The sequence below is a fragment of the Pterocles gutturalis genome, unplaced genomic scaffold (genome assembly GCF_000699245.1).
Source record: "Pterocles gutturalis isolate BGI_N339 unplaced genomic scaffold, ASM69924v1 scaffold46013, whole genome shotgun sequence".
Taxonomy (NCBI): Eukaryota; Metazoa; Chordata; class Aves; order Pterocliformes; family Pteroclidae; genus Pterocles; species Pterocles gutturalis.
Genome location: NW_010119714.1, coordinates 1 through 21,292, shown reverse-complemented (window position 1 = coordinate 21,292; position 21,292 = coordinate 1). Strand labels below are relative to the sequence as shown.

Genomic DNA, 21,292 nt, shown 5'->3' with positions numbered 1-21,292 from the left:
TCTCTAACATTCTGTGATTCTGTGAACTACTGGGTATTTAGTATTTTTAAACTGTCATTTAACAGGATCGTGACATTCCCTAAAGCAGTATGTGAAATATTTTCTACGTACAGGAAGGAGAAAGATGTGCTCTAACAGTGAATGAAGCTAATTTTCAGATTCTCTTGATGCATCATTTTCATTAGCAGTGAGGGGGAAAAATGCTGCAGTATTTCTGCAAAGAGCAATGCACTTTACCCTACAATAAAGAGAAGCTGCGTAGTCTCCTACATATTAGATATGTTAACCACACATGTGGAGTCACCATTACAGCTGGAATTTTTTTTTTTAATTATGAATATTTTAAAAAGTGTAAAAACTAGCTGGCAATATTTCCTTAAAAATTTTTCAAGAAGGGAGTTTTAAGCTTCAGTCTCAAAAGATTGGTTCTACCCTGAAAATTGAGAAAGAACAGGACCAGCTCAGGGCAGAATGTCCTAAATCCCACTGCAGTGTAAATTGAGGGCATTTTGTACAAAGTGTTCTGCACCACATGTGGGCCTAAAGCCTCTGCCTAGTAAAACGAGGTCAAGGAGCAGAAGGTATATGTAACAGTCAACCTCTGTACTTTGCAGCTACAAAAATTAAGAATAAATAACTGATCGTTCTAAAACACTCCTGAAAGATGGCCAGGAAGAACAGCAGCGGTGTTTCTGAGTCTCTTTATCTCAAATCTCCACTGGCTACAGAGCAAGGGCTCTTCTGTGAGATTATTAGAGGCATACTCACTGAAAGAAAACTGTAGTTTTGCAAGCGCTATAAAGGATAGTATCTATACTTTGCGGGGTTCTAATCAGGCAAAATATGTATTTTAAACCCCTTACATTTTGTACCAAGTACTGACAGCGTTACCAAGTCTTAATCTGTGGAGTCCTGACTGGTGGTTCATAACAGTCTGATCTTCACATGATCAGATTGCACGATGAGCTGCTGGAATGCACTCCTTATACACTAAGCCTATTTTACCGAGTAACCAGCTAGATTACACTATGCCTCACTTTGGAGCAAGTCTAATGCTAAAAGACTACAAGCTACAGAAACTAAACCCCATCGTTTCCTTTAGAAATGTCAGCAGACTCCTTGGCTGAATTCCTGGATCAAATAAGCCATAGTGTCAGCTAGGAGACTACAAGCAAGGCCAACACAAATACTCTTTTCTAGACTGCGATGGACCCATGACATTCACTACCCATGCAGTAATGATCCTTGACAAGCTTGTCATTTATGAAGCCATTGCCAAGAGCTAGGTGATAAAGTGCTCTCCTGCTCTCAACCAGATGCATGCAACAAGCATCAGGGGGTTGTTTCACAGCACAGTAAACTGACCTTGTCAGTGGGTGCTGCCAAAAGGGATGGCCCCAATTCCTGCACTGCCTTGACCACATCTTCTTGCCTTCTCACTAGCGTTTGCAGTACGACTTGTCTGGCTGCAAAAAGCCAAGGCAATATAAAAGTCTTTACTTTGAGGCTTTTTGGTTGCTGGCTTTTTTTTGCTCACTTGTTGCTGTTTTCTCCCTTTAGCAGAGTTGTTGTCTGCCAGACTCTTACATAGAACCAGCCGTCCCCTGGGGTCAGACACGAGCTAGTATGAGGGCTAGCAGGAGGAAAGCAACTGGGCAGCTTTGTAAGCAGCAGGCAGTCAGTAGATCCGTTTAGCTGTTCCATGAAACCATACCCTTACACTAACAGGAGTTACAGAGTTAAAGCAGAATATTTTTCTGCCATCAGTGCAACTGATCCAGTCCCAAAGGAAGTAATTGCAGGCAAGGCTTCTTGTCTAATATGCTATAAAAGCAGTTTCTAATCTGTCACTTCAACACCATAGTATGGGGAAAGGGGGGAGGGGAAATCACTACTAATGATTTATTTTCCCAAATGGAGAGTTAAAACAATTAAACCTAAGCCTTTCAAAAAAATCTTTCTGTATCCACATATTCAAAGTGGCTTTGGAGATAATTTTACAGGTGAAGCAAATGATTTTTTTTTTTCCCTTTATGAGGCAGAATACATTGCAAGTTTGCTGATGTGAAGCTGAACTAAAATAATGATGCCCTCTGAAAATTTAACCAGATATAAATAAAGTATTGGCATATGAATTTGGCTGCCCAACTAAGAATCACATTTTAAAATTGCATCAATTTATCTTAAAATGTAAGCAAAGACCAGTTTGGTTGTTGCTTTCCCTGCAGATGATGGTCAGCTCTTTCCAGGCTCTCTGGTGCTTGCAAGCCATTCACCTACCGTGACCTGAAGCTCACACTTTGATAAAATGTGACCACCACTCTACTTTTTATAGCGGCTAACTTTCATTAGTACATGTTCCCTCAAAACCACAGGCTGCAGGGCCACATCTCTACCACATTTGTCCTTTCAACACAGCCTTCATGACCTCTTTTCAAAAATAAAAACAGCAAGCAGCCTGTAAGAGGAGCTTTCTGCACAAAATAAATTTCCCTTCTTGCTACCCTTGTGAAAAGACCTTCTGAACTTGTCAAATCCACAGCTATTTTCCACACCGGGCATGAACATGCTACGTATCACTAGAAAAATCACTTCCTGCTAGTATGTTACACAAAGAGTTACTTAAAACCTCAAATCAGCAGGCTGTGGCAGTGACTTTAAATCCCCACTGAGTAGGGGTTATTTACATGTTAGATTGGGGTTTCAGAAAGTGCTAGGGGTTTACCTTTTCTCATCCAAGCTGACATATCCTAAAGGCCAAGGAAAATTTTTCCTTATACCTACAGAGATATGACAAAGATTCTGCAAGAAATGTTTAATCCTGCAGTATTTCTAAATCGATTGAAAGTGGACATTGGAACACAGTACTAAGCTGCTGAATCCTCTTTTTTTTTAGAACTAAGTAACTGAATCAGGAGGAAGTGCTGTTTGAAACCACAAGGTACCTTTTTCTTCCAGTGAAAGGCTACGTTTTTGAAGATTACGTAGCAGACTTCAGTCACTATTAGTAAAATAACTCAAAGTGGCCAATACACACACAAGGCATAGCAAAGAACAAAATCAGAAAAGAGCTAAATCAAGAAACAAAAATATCAGTATTTTAAAGTAGCTACAAACATAGATGCAGACTGAGAGAATCCTGTCACTTTGCCATTCGCAAAGTTATACAATCAAGTAATCAGAAAAAGTAATTTTTTAATTATGCCATAAAGGCATTTGACTACAAATTTAGCAATCATAAAAATAATTCTACTGAAAGAAAACCAGACTCCCACTAATTAAATGGCTATCAAGAACTGTGTTATAGAGTGCTTATATTCTGATCTCCAAATTGCAGATCCTTATTGAAATGTTGGCTACTAAAATGCAGCACTGGTTCAGGCAACCCTTTCTAGCACATGGATAAATACAAGTAACAGTCTCAATCCGAAAACTGTAACACAGTGTGCGTGTGTGCACGTTATTCAACATCTAAACATGTAATTACATGCTTACAGCTCAGAACGCACATTTACCTTCACTCATTTTACAAAGGTAAAAAGAGGACTATGCTTTATGGACCTGAGACTTATCATGGAAGTTGTGGCAGTTCATGTAATCTTCCCTATGCAAAACCAGATGAGAAAACTACTACACTTTCAGACTCGGAAAAAAAAAAAAGTTATCACCACTGCATATGAATCTGCTTGTATAAACAGCACTGAATATTTAGAAGGAAAGACCTGGGCTTAAAGTTGGGCCAAAGTATACTAAAAAGGCTTACCATGCAAGCTTCTCTGGCTTGATGAACTGATGGGTCTTTTTCTAGGACTGCCTTATAATCTTCCAGAGCTTCATCTAGTTTTTCTGTTTTTTCATATAGTTCTGCTCTCCTCAGCAAAGCTCTAATATAGTTAGGATCTAATTCCACTGCTAGAAAACAAAAACAAATCACAGTATTTTACCTGAAACATTTCTACACCACTCAAATGAATTCTTAAGTCTGTAGTAAATTCCTAATAGTTATATTTATAATGTAGCTCAGAATCAAGCAGAGTCACAGTTTAAAAGCTAAATCATAATTTAGAAAGGCATATACCTGTCTGTGAAAGCCTAATGCAAATTATTGTATTTCATTTAATGTCTACAAACTATCACAGATAGAAGTGCACAAACATTTAATTGTGCAATACTATTTATATACAGATTCTAAGTGGTGCTTCAGAAATTTTAAGGACCTGTAAGATATTTTTCAACTTTTGTATATTTAACAAGCATATATTATTCAATTACAGCTAAAGTTAAATATATGTAAAGATAAAAATAGCAGGGAAAATAAGCATTTCCCTGCTTATCTCAGTTCAAGTTGAGACAAGCTCCAGGAATACGACTGGTGTTATTTTGAATTTAATATCAAACAGTCAAAATTGGGCTGGGAATCCACAAACAGTTATATTAGCTCTACAAGTTAGCAAAGGGGCATACTAACTGAATTTAAACTTTTCCTCTCCTTATTCTCTTGGCAGCCATGACCATGTTTACAGATGCAGTTAAGACTGAATGCTGAATTTAACAGCAACCTCCAAATGGTAATTTCTCAATAATTTCTTAATCCATTTTTCATCATAGAAAAAGACAGTATGAAAGACTGCCCAGTTTATAATTATTAACCATTAGAATGGTTCTCAGGACAATTAAATCTAGGATGAACTAGCTAAATATTCTAGCTTATTTCTTCTGGAAGGACAAAGACAATGCTACAGTCAGCAAGTTGCAGGTTGGTGTGAATTGCTCTGCTGTGCTCCAAGTGTTGCATTGCAGTTTGTAAGCCAAGTCCCTGGGGAATGTCAAGCGATGGTAGGTTTAAGCCTCACTGCTGCAAAGCAGACTGATTCCCTTTCAGCCACTAGAAAATTAGCAGAAGTGTTTTTCAAAATGCACCACCACCAAACAAGGCAAAACCCCAAAGTGACTGAGGCCAGCTAGAATTTGTTACCTTCAAGAATAGTTTTCTCATGTACAAATACATATTTACCATACAAGCTGTAGTGGCACACAGCCATTGGATTATTTTTCCGATTGGCAATTGGGACATTTTCCCCAGCTGTCATGGGGAGTTTAACAAATACTCGAGCATGGGTGAGTGGGTGGAAGTAATAAAGCAATGCACAGCTGAAATGATTTCACCAGGAGTTGCAGAGAGAAAACTATGCAGGACAAGAACAGGAGAGCATAAGCTCTTGTGACAAAGCAAAAGCCTATCACAAAATTTAATTCTGTAAGGCCTCATGGTTCTTTGGAACCTGGGATTAAACCAAGATCTGGGGGGCAATGGCAGGTGGAAGTGGGTTTAAAATAGCAGGTGTTAAGGAAACAGCTTTCTTAATAAAAAGACTTTCCTATTAAAAACAAGTATGAACAGGAGCCTTATTGGCACAAGATAATAGAGAGTAAATTATTATGGACACGAAAACTTTGACAGACATTTTACAAAATTAGTATTATAAATTATTGAAATAATTCTAGATTCAAGTGTCTTCTACCACAGCTTTCTATAAATTCTTTAAAGATCCTTATGCTTAAAATTACAGCTCTGCAGTAAGGCACTAACTGGTGTAATTTATGTATGAAAGATCTGGCACAGGAGCAGCACACAGAAAAAAAAGTCATACCTTTGCTGCAGTCACTTAGGGCAGCTTCTGTCTTGTCCTAGAACACAAAATAGTTTTGTTATATTTAAGTCATATTTCTTGGGAAAGAGATTATTTACAATTGCAAGCAAAAAGGTTTGTCTGGCATTCCAAGGAGCTGGGATGTTCTTTCATACCTTTCTTCTGATGTAAAGCTCTTTACCAGTGATTAGCTTCCTCTCTGTGAAGGCTGCCAGTGTTCAGATTGCACGGCTGCCCCACTAATTGCTCTGCACTGAACAGCCGGCAGCACGCTACAGTCAAAACGCTGAGTCACATCTGCAGGCCTTGGCTTAACCCAGCTACAGCTTTTCTACCTTTGTCAATTAATTAAGGGGTTGGAATAGATGGTTCCCAAAACTCCCAGATAAATACTTCTCTACAAACGAAGACATTTGGAAAGCAGACACTGCCTTTAGCGCTAACACAGCTTTCTCTGCAAGGGACAATGCATGAGATTTCCAGAAGCAGCAGGGACAAGATTTCAGTGCACCCAGACAACCATAGTTAGAATATGAGAGCAATGTGCTTATAATGAAACAAGAAAAAAAAATAAAAGACAAAAGAGCTGAGTCAGAAATCCTATTTTCATCCAAACTAATAGGGCTTAAAAAAAAATAAATAAAAAATCAGGCTGTTCTGTGGTTGTATTGTCGATCTAAGTAGTAGTAATCTGTCTGCACCTAAGGAACGATTTTCTCCTCCATAAAACAGATGCTGTCTCACAGAAGAAAGTCTCTTGAGCTTTTTTTTCTCTCTCCTCCCCGCCCCGAGTAACGTACTGGTCAGGTTCCACTGACCTATACTGGTAAGATACAGTAGTTCGTGCACAGTTCTTTTATCACATTGGGCACCTTTGGGGACTACTGGATTAGTTTCCCAGTGATACGAATAGTTAACATCGGGATTATGACAAGGTTTTTCAGTTTACAGCTTTCATATTTCAAAGGTTCCAGCTTCTGTTATTACAGATTTTATCCCATTTTTTCCTTGTCTGCTCAAACAATTCAGTATTCCCACAGCAAGTTAGATAGTTCTAGCCAAACAAGAATACTCTATGCTGAGTATTTATTTATGCCTAAATATGGCTGCAAGGTACATTTCTAAACAGAGGTGCATCTGTCTCAATAGTGGAGGAAAATTGCAAGAAAGTTCCCTTTGAAGAAGAGTAAACTGAGGACAGGAGTTACTGTACTATTTTTCTATAATAATTTAATCTTAAAAACAAAGGCAAAAATACAGAGCAATTTCTCCTGAATTATTCATATCTCCTCTTTTTAAAGAAGTGAAAGTTTCTGTTCAGACAGATTGTGTTCTACAACACACTAAACACGCTGAAAGACATCTATTCCACATGAACTTTGAATTTCATTAAAATAGAGAGAATGAAAGAAAAATCAGTATTTTAAACATAATGCAGCAGCGTAACTTTGAACAGCTGTTCCAGCTGCAACTTTCAGGTTTATATTAATTCCCAGTAAAACCAAGTCTACCAGTATTTCTACTGGGAGCTTGGCAGACTGAGCGAGCAGCAAAACCTGCAAACAGCTTTATTCCTTTGCAATCCTTTGTGCACCCCTAATGACTTCATTATTGCATGTCATATAATCAATACATAGTGTTTCATAAATAAAAAGAATATTCACCTGTTTCATTTTTGCAGCAGCTCTGTTTGAAAACAAAACAGCCCTATCTTTTTGGAAGCAGGCTGGACAAATCTGCAGAGCCTTTGTGTAAGAGTCTTCTGCCTCTCCATAGTCTGCAGATGCAACAAGGAAAAAAACAAAACAGACCATTGATCTCAAATGTCAATACAGTCAGTGAACCACATGGTGAAGATTTATTTGGAAACATTTCTCAATATATGATGCAATATTAAACCAGAATCAGTATCTGCTCTCAGACAAAGTGCATTACTAAGTAGCACATAGATCAATGTCAACTAATTATTTCAAAATCAACACCCTTGTAAAAGCAGAAACATAGTCCCGAGCTTAACGTAACAGGTGCAGCATGATGTGCATAACTCTCATCCCTGAAGTTGTTTCCTTATAGTTTAGAGGTAGAATCTCTTTAGATTAAGCATATCCTTGATCTGATAGGAAGCATGTGCTAAAACATGTCACTACACCGATGCCTGTTCAAAGGATGCCTGTTCAAAGGATGCCTGTTCAGGGTCTACTCTCATCCCTGAAGTTGTTTCCTTATAGTTTAGAGGTAGAATCTCTTTAGATTAAGCATATCCTTGATCTGATAGGAAGCATGTGCTAAAACATGTCACTACACCGATGCCTGTTCAAAGGAGATATGGAGATATTTCATTTGCCACATCATCTTCCATGACTGACTTAAAGGTCAGTCACCACAAACCCTTTATCACCCGAAGGTCATCAAGTCTGGTCTAAAGCAAGGACCAGTGGTAAAGCACATGGGATTATCAAGGTATTAATTTTCTAATAAAGATAGAGTCAAGAGGGAAAAGGCCCTATGCTGACTCTGAACAATGCCCTGACAGCTGATAAGTGCATTGTTCTCAAAACAGAGCAATTGTTTCTGTGCACGTTAGCTGGTCACCATCCAGGTACTTAAAAGGATCTATATTTCTGATTAGTAAGCACTTTGGCAGGCACAGGTACACTGAAAAGATCGGCCAAAGAATGTGTCAAGAGGCTATGGATGAGACTTCACAGGATGATTCAGTCAACATCACAGGCTTGCAGCTTTCATGGTCTGAGCAGTTCCCTGCTGCCTGCTCTGATACTTGCCTGAAATGGTAAATCATTCCCCAGGAATCTTGCTCCCTTAGCACACAATAAGGGACTTCCAACAGGAAGGCCACTGTCTGGTTATCAGGGTATACGTCCAAGAAGGGGAAGTTACTTGTTTGTGTCGCTGCTGACTGAGGAAAGTATGAATCTGCATTTCCTGGTTTCTTTGTGAATCCTCTAGCCACCAGAACATTAAATGAAATTGTGTTTTTTAATTGTGAATTGAATTTGTGTTTTTTAATTAAAAGCATCGGTACTGTTATATATTACTGACCTCAACCCTGTTGTTATGTATTAACTATGTTCAGACCATGTCCAGTTCTGGCATAAGCTAGAAATCTACATAACTCTAGATTTTTTTTTTAACATATGTATGTATGTGTATGTGTCCATCTCTATATACACATATATATGTGTATATATATACGTATACAGATGTACATGTAAGCATATATAGATGTACATGATATCTGTGCATGTATATGAACATATAGATGCCTGTATATATATGTACACACACACAAATAAAATGTCTAACAGATAGAGTCAGTGGATAAAAATATACAAATTTACAAAGGTATGAGAGAGCTACAGAGCCAGAGTGCTGCATCAATTCTCATTAGCAAAACTCAGAGCCTAATGGAAGCCTTTTTTGATTAGTAAAAGAAACCCTGGCTCTTGGAAGGCAGTCAATTCTGTATCATGTTCTTGGATTTAAACACTTCGCCTTCATGAGAATCCTTTAGTAATCCAAGTGTTTGTGATTTAAACTTAACTCTTAAGGTCTGCTATCTTCTTCTGTTCTCTAGAGCTGCATAAAAAAATGGTATAGATAATACATTTGAACAATGATAGATGTGAGATCTTCCTATGGGTTTTCTGCAACATCACCATGATGGCTAAGTATTAATATTCTCTAACATCCATACGGTGTTAAAAGATTATCAACCCACCTCCTTTCTTGAACTGCTCATTTCCTTTCTCCTTCAGTGTTGTGCTCTCCTTTCTTCTTTTCTACAAAAGAAAAGACAATGTCTCAAAGTATTTAATTGAAATGAACAAGTAGGTCAGCTGCATTTCCAAATAAAGTATGAATGGAAACCAGAATAAAATATAACCTGAAGAATTTTAACTAGTACCAAGATTGCTTGTAGTCATTGTGACATGATATACTTTATATATCCATGAAACACTGGAGTATAGCAACAAGGCAATTAAAAAGCTCCAGGTCATGGACAACAGTATGCAGAAAGAGCATTCATAGTGAATTACATGTTTGAACTAATATGTTAGCTTTTTAGCTGGCTGTTTGCTTCTCCTTTCCAACTCAATTCAATCAATGCAGGTCAACTATGTAGAATATATTTTAGATGTAAATCTCAAAAGTTTTGGTTGCAATAATTCCGCCTTGGAAATTCATTGTTACTTTCACAGAATTACAAAGCAGGTTGAGCTGACTGCATTAGAAACAGGGCCATGGATACTACTGCCCTGAAAGATTTCTTATGCAGAGAGTGACTAAACCATCAGACACAGAGACAGGAAGATTGTTCTGTTATACAGTGAAAATTGCACATGCTGAGCAGAGTTGTGTTTTCAACCATGAATATCTTAACAGTACTCTTGGCACAAGCAAAGTCGACATGAATGCTCTTAGCCTCTGACACAGAAAACACAGGATGTCATCAAGACATCTCTTCAACCTATTTACAATGGAAGTCTTTCACATGCAGACATACCTCACACAAGTAAAAACAAAGCAGGATAAGTTAGACAGTAACATCAAAAAGCAACGTTTATGTTGATGAATCCTTTCTATGGTAGAAAAATAATCATTTGACCACTGATTTTGCCCAAACACACATGCATACACAAAGGACATAAATAAAGGTGTCTATAAATTACAGATCATTGAGCAATTAAAAAGCCAACACTAGGAAAAGGAGCAGTTTCCTTTCCCGCAGATTGTGTAAATCAAGGATTAATGCAATTATCAATATCGCACAGAACATCTCCTTGGAAACAGCTAAATATAGTACTCTGTGGAGCACTGCACCATCTCACAGCTATGCCAAGGAGCTGACAAACAATACAAAATCAGAGGTTCTCTCCTCTTGCTTCTATTGGTTTTGGAAAGTAATTCACCCGACCACTGTCACCATCTTAGTAATAACAGGTCAAAATGCTATGAAAACTAGGCTCAGGGGAACGGCATTCAATGACACACAAAATTACACAGTAAAATATTATCTGACCCTTTCGATACATGCCTAGACTACTAAATTTTTTTTCCTATTGCCTACTAAATATATTTTCTAATACTCATCACTCCTCACAATTAAAAACAAACAAACAAAACATAGGTCAGACAAAACACACACCACTATTTAGAAACTGATTTTCTTCCAAGCTGGATTGACAAAGCCTACACAAGTCCTTCCACAGCGTCACTTGCACCAATGTACACAAGCCAGCTGGTGCTTTCTAAATACGAGCACAGAAACGGACTTGAGCAGTTAAGGCACAAGCTGCATTAAAAGCACTAATTCTTTGTACATGTGCAGGATTCTGCTGTTCAGCACAGGGCGTACGTAACTCCATTTGAAAGCTATACCCAAACTTTCGAAGTGCCAGACAGAACAGCTCCAGCAAGGTCACTGCCACACGCACAGCTGGCCCTTCATCGAAAGAAATTTCTAAAACATCTCGAATACCTATAGAGTGAAAATTAGCACAAGAAGTAATTTTCATATCAGTGAACAAAGCAGTCAGATTTCAGCACAGAACAGGTTTGGAGATTAAGATCCTAGTGGAAAACATGAAAGATCTGCACAGACAACCCTCATTCAAGATAAATTCTTGAAACACTAGCCCTACCAGCTTCATTGCTCATGACCTATTTAGAACTGGCCTTTAAGTGCCATTAACTGAACCAGTGTTGCATAAGGCAGAGTTACAACTCTACAATAACAAAAGATTTTTTTCTTTATAAAATGAGAACTACAGCATGGTCGCCTGATGCAGAATCCCTAAAATCAAGATACACTGGATGAAAATCTTTACCTATTATCATTATTTTGCTTAATTTTATTTAAATTGTTACAAAACATTACATGTTTACCCCAGTTAGGTATTAAATACTAATATAAAAAGTGATTTGCAGCAAGAAGGCTCCAGGAGAATAAGCTTTATATTAAAAAAAAAAAAAAAAAAAAGAGTAAAAGGAACAAAAAAATTCTTCAATTGTAGGATTCCTTCTCAGATAGCCAAGAGGATTGTGACCTAGAGTCTCAACAGCACAGAAAAGACCAAGGTGGCTGTGGCTGTATGGCCGCATTTGCTGGGGAAACACAGGCAGATGAAAGTTCTGAGCAACTGAAGAGTTCAAGGACTGTCACGCTGGGAAGCTGATGATTCATACAACTCTCCTCAAAAAGCTTGTTCCTTTGTATGTCCTCTTGCCTGTGAATCAAACTATACAAACTTGAAGGACAGAGGACTATTAGTCACATAACTGCTACAGACATACAAATGTCAGCGACAGTCTTGCGGTCACTTCCGACTATTGGACCAGAAAAGGTGTTGTCTAAGCATGTTCCAGATGCCAGCAGCATTGTTAAGATCACCGTATATGGTTTTGCAGCTTACTCAGCTCCCTGGAAAGCAGCAAGGCAAGCAATGCAGTCCTGGTTCAAAACCAGTATTTCTGTTACAGCTTGACCAACATTTTCAGGATATCCCTGTATTACAGGTTTCAGGCTGTCCCTTAAGTGACAAACTGTACAAGTTTTCACAGTATTTTTCAAAAGGGTGAAGTCGAAAGGGTACCTCATGCACCATTCTGGATTTGCATTTGAAGTATGACCCATAAGCGATACACAGTAGCAGACAATCCCTAAAATCTAACTGCTCTGGCTTTTCCACAAAATGTGAAAGCATATGTATTAGTATGTCACACCCTAAATGCACTGCCCTCTAAAGCACGCTATGTATTTGTGAAATAACCTCTTCATTCAGTATGCTGCATTTCCACTGTCAATGGACAATTACAAATTCACTGGTCATCAGTTTACTGTGATCATATCAGCCCAGAGTGAAAGAATTGCAAGTGACTTGTCCTTGGGACAAATTTTGCACAATGTCATCTCAGTGCTCCCACCCACTCATTTTGCAGAAAAAGATTTAAGTAGCTGCAGGGCAGGCTACCCTTTCCTCAGTGAGGGAAGTAGGTCAGACTGAACTCTTAGAATGCTCAACCTAAGGAAAAGATCTCTTGACCCACTATGTTGCTTGAGGCCGCTCATATATGACATTGGGGTCACACACAACTTCCCCAACGTACACACCATTTTGATTTTGTTATTCAAAGTCAGCAAAATCTTAAGGTTTGTTTTTACAAATTTTATTGATACAAAGATCACAAATTCTATGTGGCAGGCATTAGTTTTTGATGTACAATGCCAAAAAAATAATTTTTAAAGTCCAGAAGAAATAACTACATTTAACTAGTAATATGATTCTTAAAGGATCTGATTAGAACTGTTTAGGGATTTGGATACTGAATTACAATTGTCCATACTCTGAAGAAATTAGGACCTTAACATAAACCTGCCTGGCAAGCAAGAAGTGCTGAAGATTAAGGCTTGATCTGAAGTAACGAGAAAAGACAGCTTGGCCTTCTGACAATAAAGTACAACAATTCAAACGAAAGGCCATCAAATACAGTCCCTGGACCTCAGCTATTCTGACAAAAACTCAGGGTTAAAAATAACAGCATTAAAGCATTATTCTGCTATTAGAGAAGACAGCAACCTACACAATTTCACTGTTTGTTTTGGAAGTAACCAATATAATAAAAGTGCTCAAAGTGAAATCCTTAAAGATAGCTGGTGAGAGCTGAAGGACGAACACCCTCAGTTTGAAATGCTTCCAATTATGCTTCCTATGGCTGTTCCTATGCATTTTATTTGATCAATTGATTTAACTTTGCTAGGGAACTGTTCTTGGCTCCAGTTTTCTCAAGAGCAGCAAATGCCCACTCTCCCGTCTCTGTAAGGCTATTTCTACAGTGTGACAATGCACCTCTGCATCTCATATACCCTTTTGTACGGTCACCAAGTAGCAGCCAACTTTAAAACTACTGGAGTTCAAAGGGTGCACAGAAGCAAGGAATTTAAACAGATAAGGAATATATTTTTCAGCCTCAAATACCAATTCTAGTTCTAGGTCATCCATTAGTAGTCATCTGCTTCCCCCTGCAGTTGTGTGAAGCCATTGCTGTAACATGCATTCCAGGATTCGAATTCCAATTTTTCAAATCTTGCTAGAGTTGTCACTTTGAAACTGTGCTAAATCTGCCCCCTCCACTCAGGAGGTAGTGCAACAAGCATTGCTAGACTCTGGCCAGCCTTTACCATGTAACCCCATGGTAGAGGCCATGAGGCTTTCTACAGCCAAATCCCTACCTCCTCCTGAAATTGTGAGCAGCACTGCCACAGACAATAGGTCACATCCATCCAGTCAGTTTAATTCAACATGCCAGACTAACTGTGACTATTCCTGAGCGACAGTACATGCCAGTCAGTCGTTCCTGTTCCAGAGGCAACACCCTCAAGCAGAAAAGTGGAGCTGACCCCTTAATCCATCACCACCACAAGTGGAAAAGGTCTAAATTTGTCAGTATCAGCATATTCCAGAGAAATGCAAAACTAATACGGCTAACATCAGATAGCAGCACTGAAAGAAAGATGAAAGTATACTTCTTCACTTTTTCTATTAAATTGCCATCCAGCAAAAGACTTTTACATATGTTTAAAAACATAACTCAAAGAACTATAAATCACACAGGAAGATTATAACTCCACATTTTATCCAGGTTCTTCTCACCTGCACTTGGAATTAATTACTCTAGCAGATACAGATATACTTCTCTAATGTACTTCTCCGAGCTTTGATTAACTCAGAAAATGTAACAGGATGTTTTGTTCTATTTTGCAAGCCATAAAACAGGGCAGTTTTAGTCTAGCAATCCATCTTTTCCTCCAATTTGACCAAAACACTAGCATATTTAATATTGGTGCTGTACTGTATACAGGGTTCAGGTTATTAAAGTAGGTCATTTGAATAAGGGGATCACCTTTCATTATGTTTTACTAGATTGCATCATTATGCCTTCAAATCCCAGTTGTCTTGCAAATTTAATTGCTACACAAAATAATTTTGAATGCTGATGGGAATTGTTAACAAAAGATATATTCCTTATTGGTATTTGTCAGTAATTTATGTAATAAGTTTTACCACTGCAGAGTCAGTTGGTTTGTCTCATTCATTAATAATCTGGTTTTTTAGGTCCAACCACATAATTCTTCCTGGAAAGAGTTCTGAGACCATCTCCAAGTGATCAACACTGGAGGACTGCTCCAAAATATGACTTGCTTCGCTGTATCCCATCTTCCATTTTGTACCTTAGCTTTTATTTTGTAAATACTATAGAAAAAACAGCAACTTTGACAGTCAAGGTTACTATACTACTGTATTGGACAGATGGAACTAGGAAAACATCAAATGCTGAAATGAATGACTACACCCGAGAAGCCATGTCAGAAGAAATCCCAGATCAGTTCTCCAGCCCCTAGAAAAGCAAATTTTATACAGAAGCTATAACTTATGGAAAAACAATGAGATCAACCTGAAGTGGGGGAAGAAAGGGTGAGGAGGGGAGTGGTTTAAAGGAAATTTCTTGATTAAGACAATGTTCTCTAACGCACCCTAGAACTTCTGGAGAAAACAAGAAAGAAAAAACAAAAGTTTTACTGTTTAGCCCAGAACTGAAAAAATCTTAGGTATAACTCAAAAATACCATTTCTCAAAGATCAGTTTCACTAAATTCTTACAGAGTTGCTAACAAGATACTAATCAAGAATCTCCTCTACTAGACCTGTGTCCCTTGTCTTGCTGACACATTTCGTAGTGTTAAAATAGAAGCTGAGCATGATTACAGCCAGCTGTAGCTCTAATGCAGATGCAACAGCCTGAAGAAGGGAACTTCTTTTGAGGAATATTAGATATTTATTCCAGGGTCTTACAGGAGCTGGAAAGGAGTGTTTTACATCCAAAATAAGAGCTTACTAGGCCAGGTGCCTAAGTATTTGCCAGACAAGGCTCAAAGAACAAGACAACATCTGTCGTGATGGAAGAGCATGAGGGATTCAGAATCTTGCTGCTGGATAAACTCATAATTAATGGGTGTCCATCCAGAAGAGGGCCCGGTCAGACTGAAACAATTACCATGTAACAGCTGTTGGGTGTCTTCTGATTAATTCTGCAGACTAGACCAACGTCAAAGCCATCACTGTCAATGACAACTAATCAGAAAAATCTGTTTGTAATGCATCAAAAGCAATTTACTGCTCAGTGCCTCTGCTGAGGCACAAATCAGTGTGCTTTTGAAACAACAACAACAAAATCCTATAAAAATGAATTTGGTTCAGGCTGCTTAATTCTTAGAAAGCTCAGAGCTGCAAGTCCAGGCAAGTAACCAGACTCTACGCTACATCTGTTTTAAAGAATACTTCTTGCAGGCTTGTGTCTTAATATCCCTTCAAGTTCTTATTTTGCTTCATTGTGCAGAGAAGACTTCTTACAGTATCGGGACTATTTCCTTGGAGTAATTCCTGTTGCTTAAAATTAGAAATCCCGCTACATGGCGCTCTTGAAATATAACTGAGAGAAACCACACAACCATTTGCTCCTTCACTTCGACCTCTGCAGCAGCTGGGTGAGAATGTCTACCCAGAGCTGCTACCATGAAAGCTTGCACACAGAATATGCATAAACACACAGAGCAAGGACTAGAATCTGTCTTTGCATCTCCAGAATAAATCACAGACTTTCTTTTCTACACTCTAGTTACTGGAGAACATAGTTAAAAAGAACTCATTTATTAAAGCTGCTAAACGATAACAATGGGCTTAGTTTAAAAAAAACCAAACTATTAAGGTGTAGCTCCATAAATTTGATTTGAGCAAGGATAACATCCATCTCTCCTTCTGACGTGAGTACATAGTTTATGGTTGGTGCAGCAATCACAGTTCATGGGAAGTTTTTCTCATTTAGGCAAGAAGTCTAATTGAAGAAAATCCATCTACCCCTGTATGCTGTCACAAGGCTACCATTTGATGTGTACTTTTATTGGCATTGCCCTTGATCTAAAAATACAGCATTATTTTTCATCTGAATCATTCCCCATAGCTGGTTCACTGCACACTCACACAGAGAGGTGTGCTGGCACAATGCAGGAGGCAGCAGGGGGCTGAGAATCAGGACTGCCTAAGTAGCAAACAGCCTTGCTGCTGAGTGTCTGCTCACAACCTGAACAGGAAAATAAACAAGTGCTGAATATTTCTGCCTCATTTTCTCCAGCTGCAAAAAAAAAAAAAAAGCAAAAAAAAAAAAAAGCTGCCCTTCTTCTCAAAAACGACCTTTCTTTTGAGCAATTGGAAGAAGGTTTTAAAATGTTTCAAAAACCCTGAATAAATGGATGTACAGCAGCTGTTTTCAGAGTGTAACTCCAGTAGTTTTTCTTAAAAGCTTAGTCATTTAACAGATTCTTTTCATAATCAAAATATATAGAACATCTCACTTTTAAAAATAAAATAAAATTTGTAGCCATCAATTCCAAGTACTATGAGGAAAGCTGGAGTGGCAATTCAGGGATGACCCACCCCATGGTTTTGCTACACAGAGAATATAAAGTGACGCAGGGTTAGGTCATGCAAATGGGCTGCTTCGGTAGTTACAACAACTGCTGTAAACTTCTAATTCCTCTCTAGTTTCTGGATTTCTCAAGCTCTCCTTGTAAGAGATACCAACAATATCTTGTTAGAGAAAAAGATAGCTATATTTTAAAGACTGCTTATATAATTTACTGAGAAAGGTCTCTATGGAAGAGATGCAAGAGATACTCTCGCAATGCAAGTATTGCCAGTCTAATAGTTATGGTGACACTAAGAGATAGTATCCCTCCATTTCCTTAGTTATAATCATAAACCAAGCTGAAGGGCACAATTGCCCAATACCACTGGAAATAAACCTACAAAAAGATGAGAACTGCAGCTGTCTCAATACTTTCTCCAAGGAAATCTTTCCAGTTTTAAACAGTTATTATTTTGTACTCCCATATCACCTTTCAAAGGAGTTCCACAAAGCTGAATGCAAGTGTTCAACATTGATGACTTTTTTGCTCATTTTCCAGAAGGCAAAAATTGATGTGCAAAATTAAATTATTTCCTAACAATACAACAGAGACAAGAGCAGCATGAAAACTAAGACATCCAATTTCCAGGCCTGCTGCTCTTTCTAGAGTTTAACTCTAAGACATAAATTCCCCCCAGCTCTTAGCATTTTGTCTACGAAACTCTCAAGCTGCATAGGCTGCTGCAGAAGCCTCATCATGACTCATGATGACAATGCTCCTTGTTGTACAAGCAATAAATACAAGTAGAAAAAAGGGACTGTTTAGTGTAAACTGGAAAAGATGCAAGGACAATGTGATGTTTTTTCTGTGTAGTGAGTAGGTCAAGGAAAGTGATTATTGCCCTCTGTTCAGCACCTGAGAGAAGGCATTTGGAAAGTGCCCAGTTTTGGTGTTCCCTCCATAAAATAACAACAACAAAACAAAAAAACCCCACCACCACCAACAAAAAAAAACCAACAAAAAAAGATACTGACTTCCCAGAGGGTCCCCCAAGATGGTCTGGACACTGGAGACCATGACCTGAGCAGACAGCCTTGGAGAACTCAGTTTGTTCAGCCTTAGGAAAAGGTGGCTCAGGGGAGACTTCACTGCAGACAGGTGGACTCCTCTTGTAGGCATGCAGAAAAATAACAGCCAGTGATCACAAGTTGCGACAAAAGAAATTAAATAAGAGGGGAAAAAAGTTTCCACCATGAGGGCAGTTAAACACTGGAACAGGGGCTCAGAGAGGCTGTGCAGTCTCCAGGCTCTGAGATGTCTGTGTGGCTCTGGGCAGGCTGATCTATTTATTTCATCTAGCTTTGAGCAGGAGGTTGGACTAGATGGCCTCCAGAGGCCCTTTTGGGGCAAAGGATGAACCAGATAACCTCTTGAGATACCCTCCCCACCCTCCCACCACCAGTAAGCATCATTATGCCCGTTTTACAGATGTCAAAATTGAGAGAAAAAGAGATATGAAGTTATTTCCACATGGACAAGCAGCAGATAAGTGTTACATTTAGTCTCATTCCTTCTTCAATGAGATTATTTTCCACGTTCTACTTCCCCACTAGTCCCATGTTGCTTTTCCACCTTAAGGAACATGTACATTAGCATAATGATCTGTACTACAGATGAAAAACTAATTTTTTTGTCTTCACTGATTTTGGTCAGAAATCCCACCCTACCAGCAAGGGAATGATTTAAGCCACAACTCAATTAAATTTCTGTATACTGGTTTGTAACAAACAATTTAGACATTTGGTTGCCTCTGGTATCTTAGCTCTGCATATTTCTGCCCCTCATTCTCTATTTACGGTAGCTGATAGTAAGACCATGGCATAGTCAAGTTACTGCCAAGATCCTCCCTCTTTCCAACATTTTTGGGCAATGTATAGCCAGCATTCATTTACTTACACAACACAGATAAGGCTAGCCAACAGTTAAGAAAGCATGGTCCACCTTTGCCAAGTCAACTGAATGAGAAAAGATCGGCCTGCCTGTACAAAACAGTAATAAGCCCTTATAAATTCACCAAAACATTAATATTTTACGCACTTTTAAAAAAATTAATTTGATATGACCATTCATTTCTTCTTTTTCATCAAATGCCTCATTCTAGTAGTACTTGTCCATTACAGTAGCAATTTCTTCTACTGCTCCTGATTTGTGAGTTTCCAGAATAAAAACTATACAGCTATACAATACACTATCTTCCCCTATGCAGCAATGCTTTCCTAAGATGCTGCCTACCTTCTCTTGTCAGCTGCCGTTCCTTACTCCACTCTCTCCCTCCCTCATCATAACTAGTTATTCAATGTTACCTATGATCCAAATTGTGCAGCTAGCTTTCCAGTAAGGACTCTATTTCCTTTATTAAAATAAAAGCCAATTAAAGTCTACAGGACTATAAAATAAATTTGCTCAAGTATTCCCTTCACTTAAGTTACAATATACCAGAATTCCATCTTCTGCCCAACTGCCAAAGAATACAGTAGAACTTTTCATCACTATTTCAATTTTCAGTACAAATAACTGCTCATTTGGATAATTCAATCAGATTTTAAGAGGCTGGATCAGTTCTTTGAAACATGATCTGTTCAAGAAGCCACGCTATATAACTTGTCAAAAAACAGTGTTAAAAAAAAAGAATTAGAACTGTGGTATGTTGGGACACAGATTTTAGTTTAATATCTGTAATTCTCCACCATTTGCTAACTAAAGTTGAAAAAAATTAGGAAAAAAACCCAATCCATAAATCAGTAGAAAGCCTCCCACCATTTGCTACGAGAACATAACTACCAACAGAAATTCACCACCTTACTCAAGTGAACACAGTCTAATCCTGAAAGTGATTTAACAAGCTTTCTCAAAGCTAGAAAAAAAAGTTCTATCTTTTTTCCAACTACTTGATGACCAGAATATTTTAGAACCCTGAAAACTAACTGCTGTCAAGTGACACCACTGAGGGTCAAAAAATGTGGTTCACACAGATTTACATGGGAGTAAACACCATTACAGAGGCTGTTGGACTTCCCATAAGACCTATTTCATTACTCCCCACATTATCCAGTTTGTTACCTAAACATTTTGTCTAATGTAACTGCACTGAAAGTAAACAAAACCACCCATTTAATGGAATGAAACAGGGAGATTTTTGTTTCTTATAATCTCTCTGAGCCACAGTAACCTTATACTCTGGTCAAAGTAGCCAAAAATCGGCAACAGCATGTAATGATTAAGAACAGCAAGGAAAGCTAACAAAAATATTTGTTACCTAAAAGAAGAAATTAAGAACAGTAAAACTTGACACACAAGAGAGTTTTAAAGGTCCATTTTCATGCCAGTCACAGACCATTCAGAAATGTGACACTGAAAATATATCTTTTTATATTCAACATTGGTATTTCGGATTACCTGTTTTTCTTCCTCTGGCATATCTTTTTCTAGTTCTAGTAAGTATTCTTCATCTAGCTCTGTTTGCTTCCTTGAGCTATTCTCATCATTCTCTAAGTTCCCTTCGTCATCCAACACAGGTTCTTTTGCCTCAAAGGAGTCATGACAGTCATGGAAACACTCATCTGCTGTTGTGGGATCTGTGGCTGAAGATGGTGCATATCCACTTTCAATGTTTTTGGGATTCTGTGCATCTTTGGGGACAGTGTCTGCAGACTTCTGATCAGAAAGCTTTAAGTGATCAAGTAATTCTTCAGGTGGACTTGGCTCTTTAAACTCTTCCATGTTGGACTCCTTGGAGGGATTAGGTTTTTTAGAAATGGGAAAGAAACAACCCTCGATAAGCATAATATAAATGCCTTGTCAGCAAACAAATCTCTAAAGTCTTTAAAAGTACTCCTGACATCACCTGAGAGAAACTATTATCGCTCAGGAGAGGGGGGGGACTTATACACGGTGACTCTGGGCACTAGACACGGGGCCCGGACACTGGTCCCATAAATAAGTTAATTCACAAGCTCAGATTCGCAGAACCGCCACGGCATCGCACTACAGCACGGCTTCTCCTCTGCAGTGGGGCTGAAGTCACACACACTCGCCTACCCACAGGCCTCAGCACCCCCTCGCCCACCGCGGCAGCGAGCCCCAGGCCCCACTGCACCGCG

General features: G+C 38.6%; 1 protein-coding gene across 1 annotated transcript; it reads right to left on the bottom strand.

The window, feature by feature from the left end:
* Positions 1-136: 136 nt before the first annotated feature.
* LOC104459422 (tetratricopeptide repeat protein 1-like) lies at positions 137-20,975 on the bottom strand (the record flags this gene model as incomplete). The annotated part of the gene is made up of 6 exons (XM_010076648.1): positions 20,589-20,975; positions 9,391-9,451; positions 7,316-7,428; positions 5,652-5,688; positions 3,764-3,912; positions 137-203 (listed from the first exon to the last, which is right to left on the bottom strand). Coding segments are annotated over exons 1-6 (814 nt in total), but the record flags the coding sequence as incomplete, so codon positions are not given.
* Between the last annotated feature and the right edge of the window lie 317 nt (positions 20,976-21,292).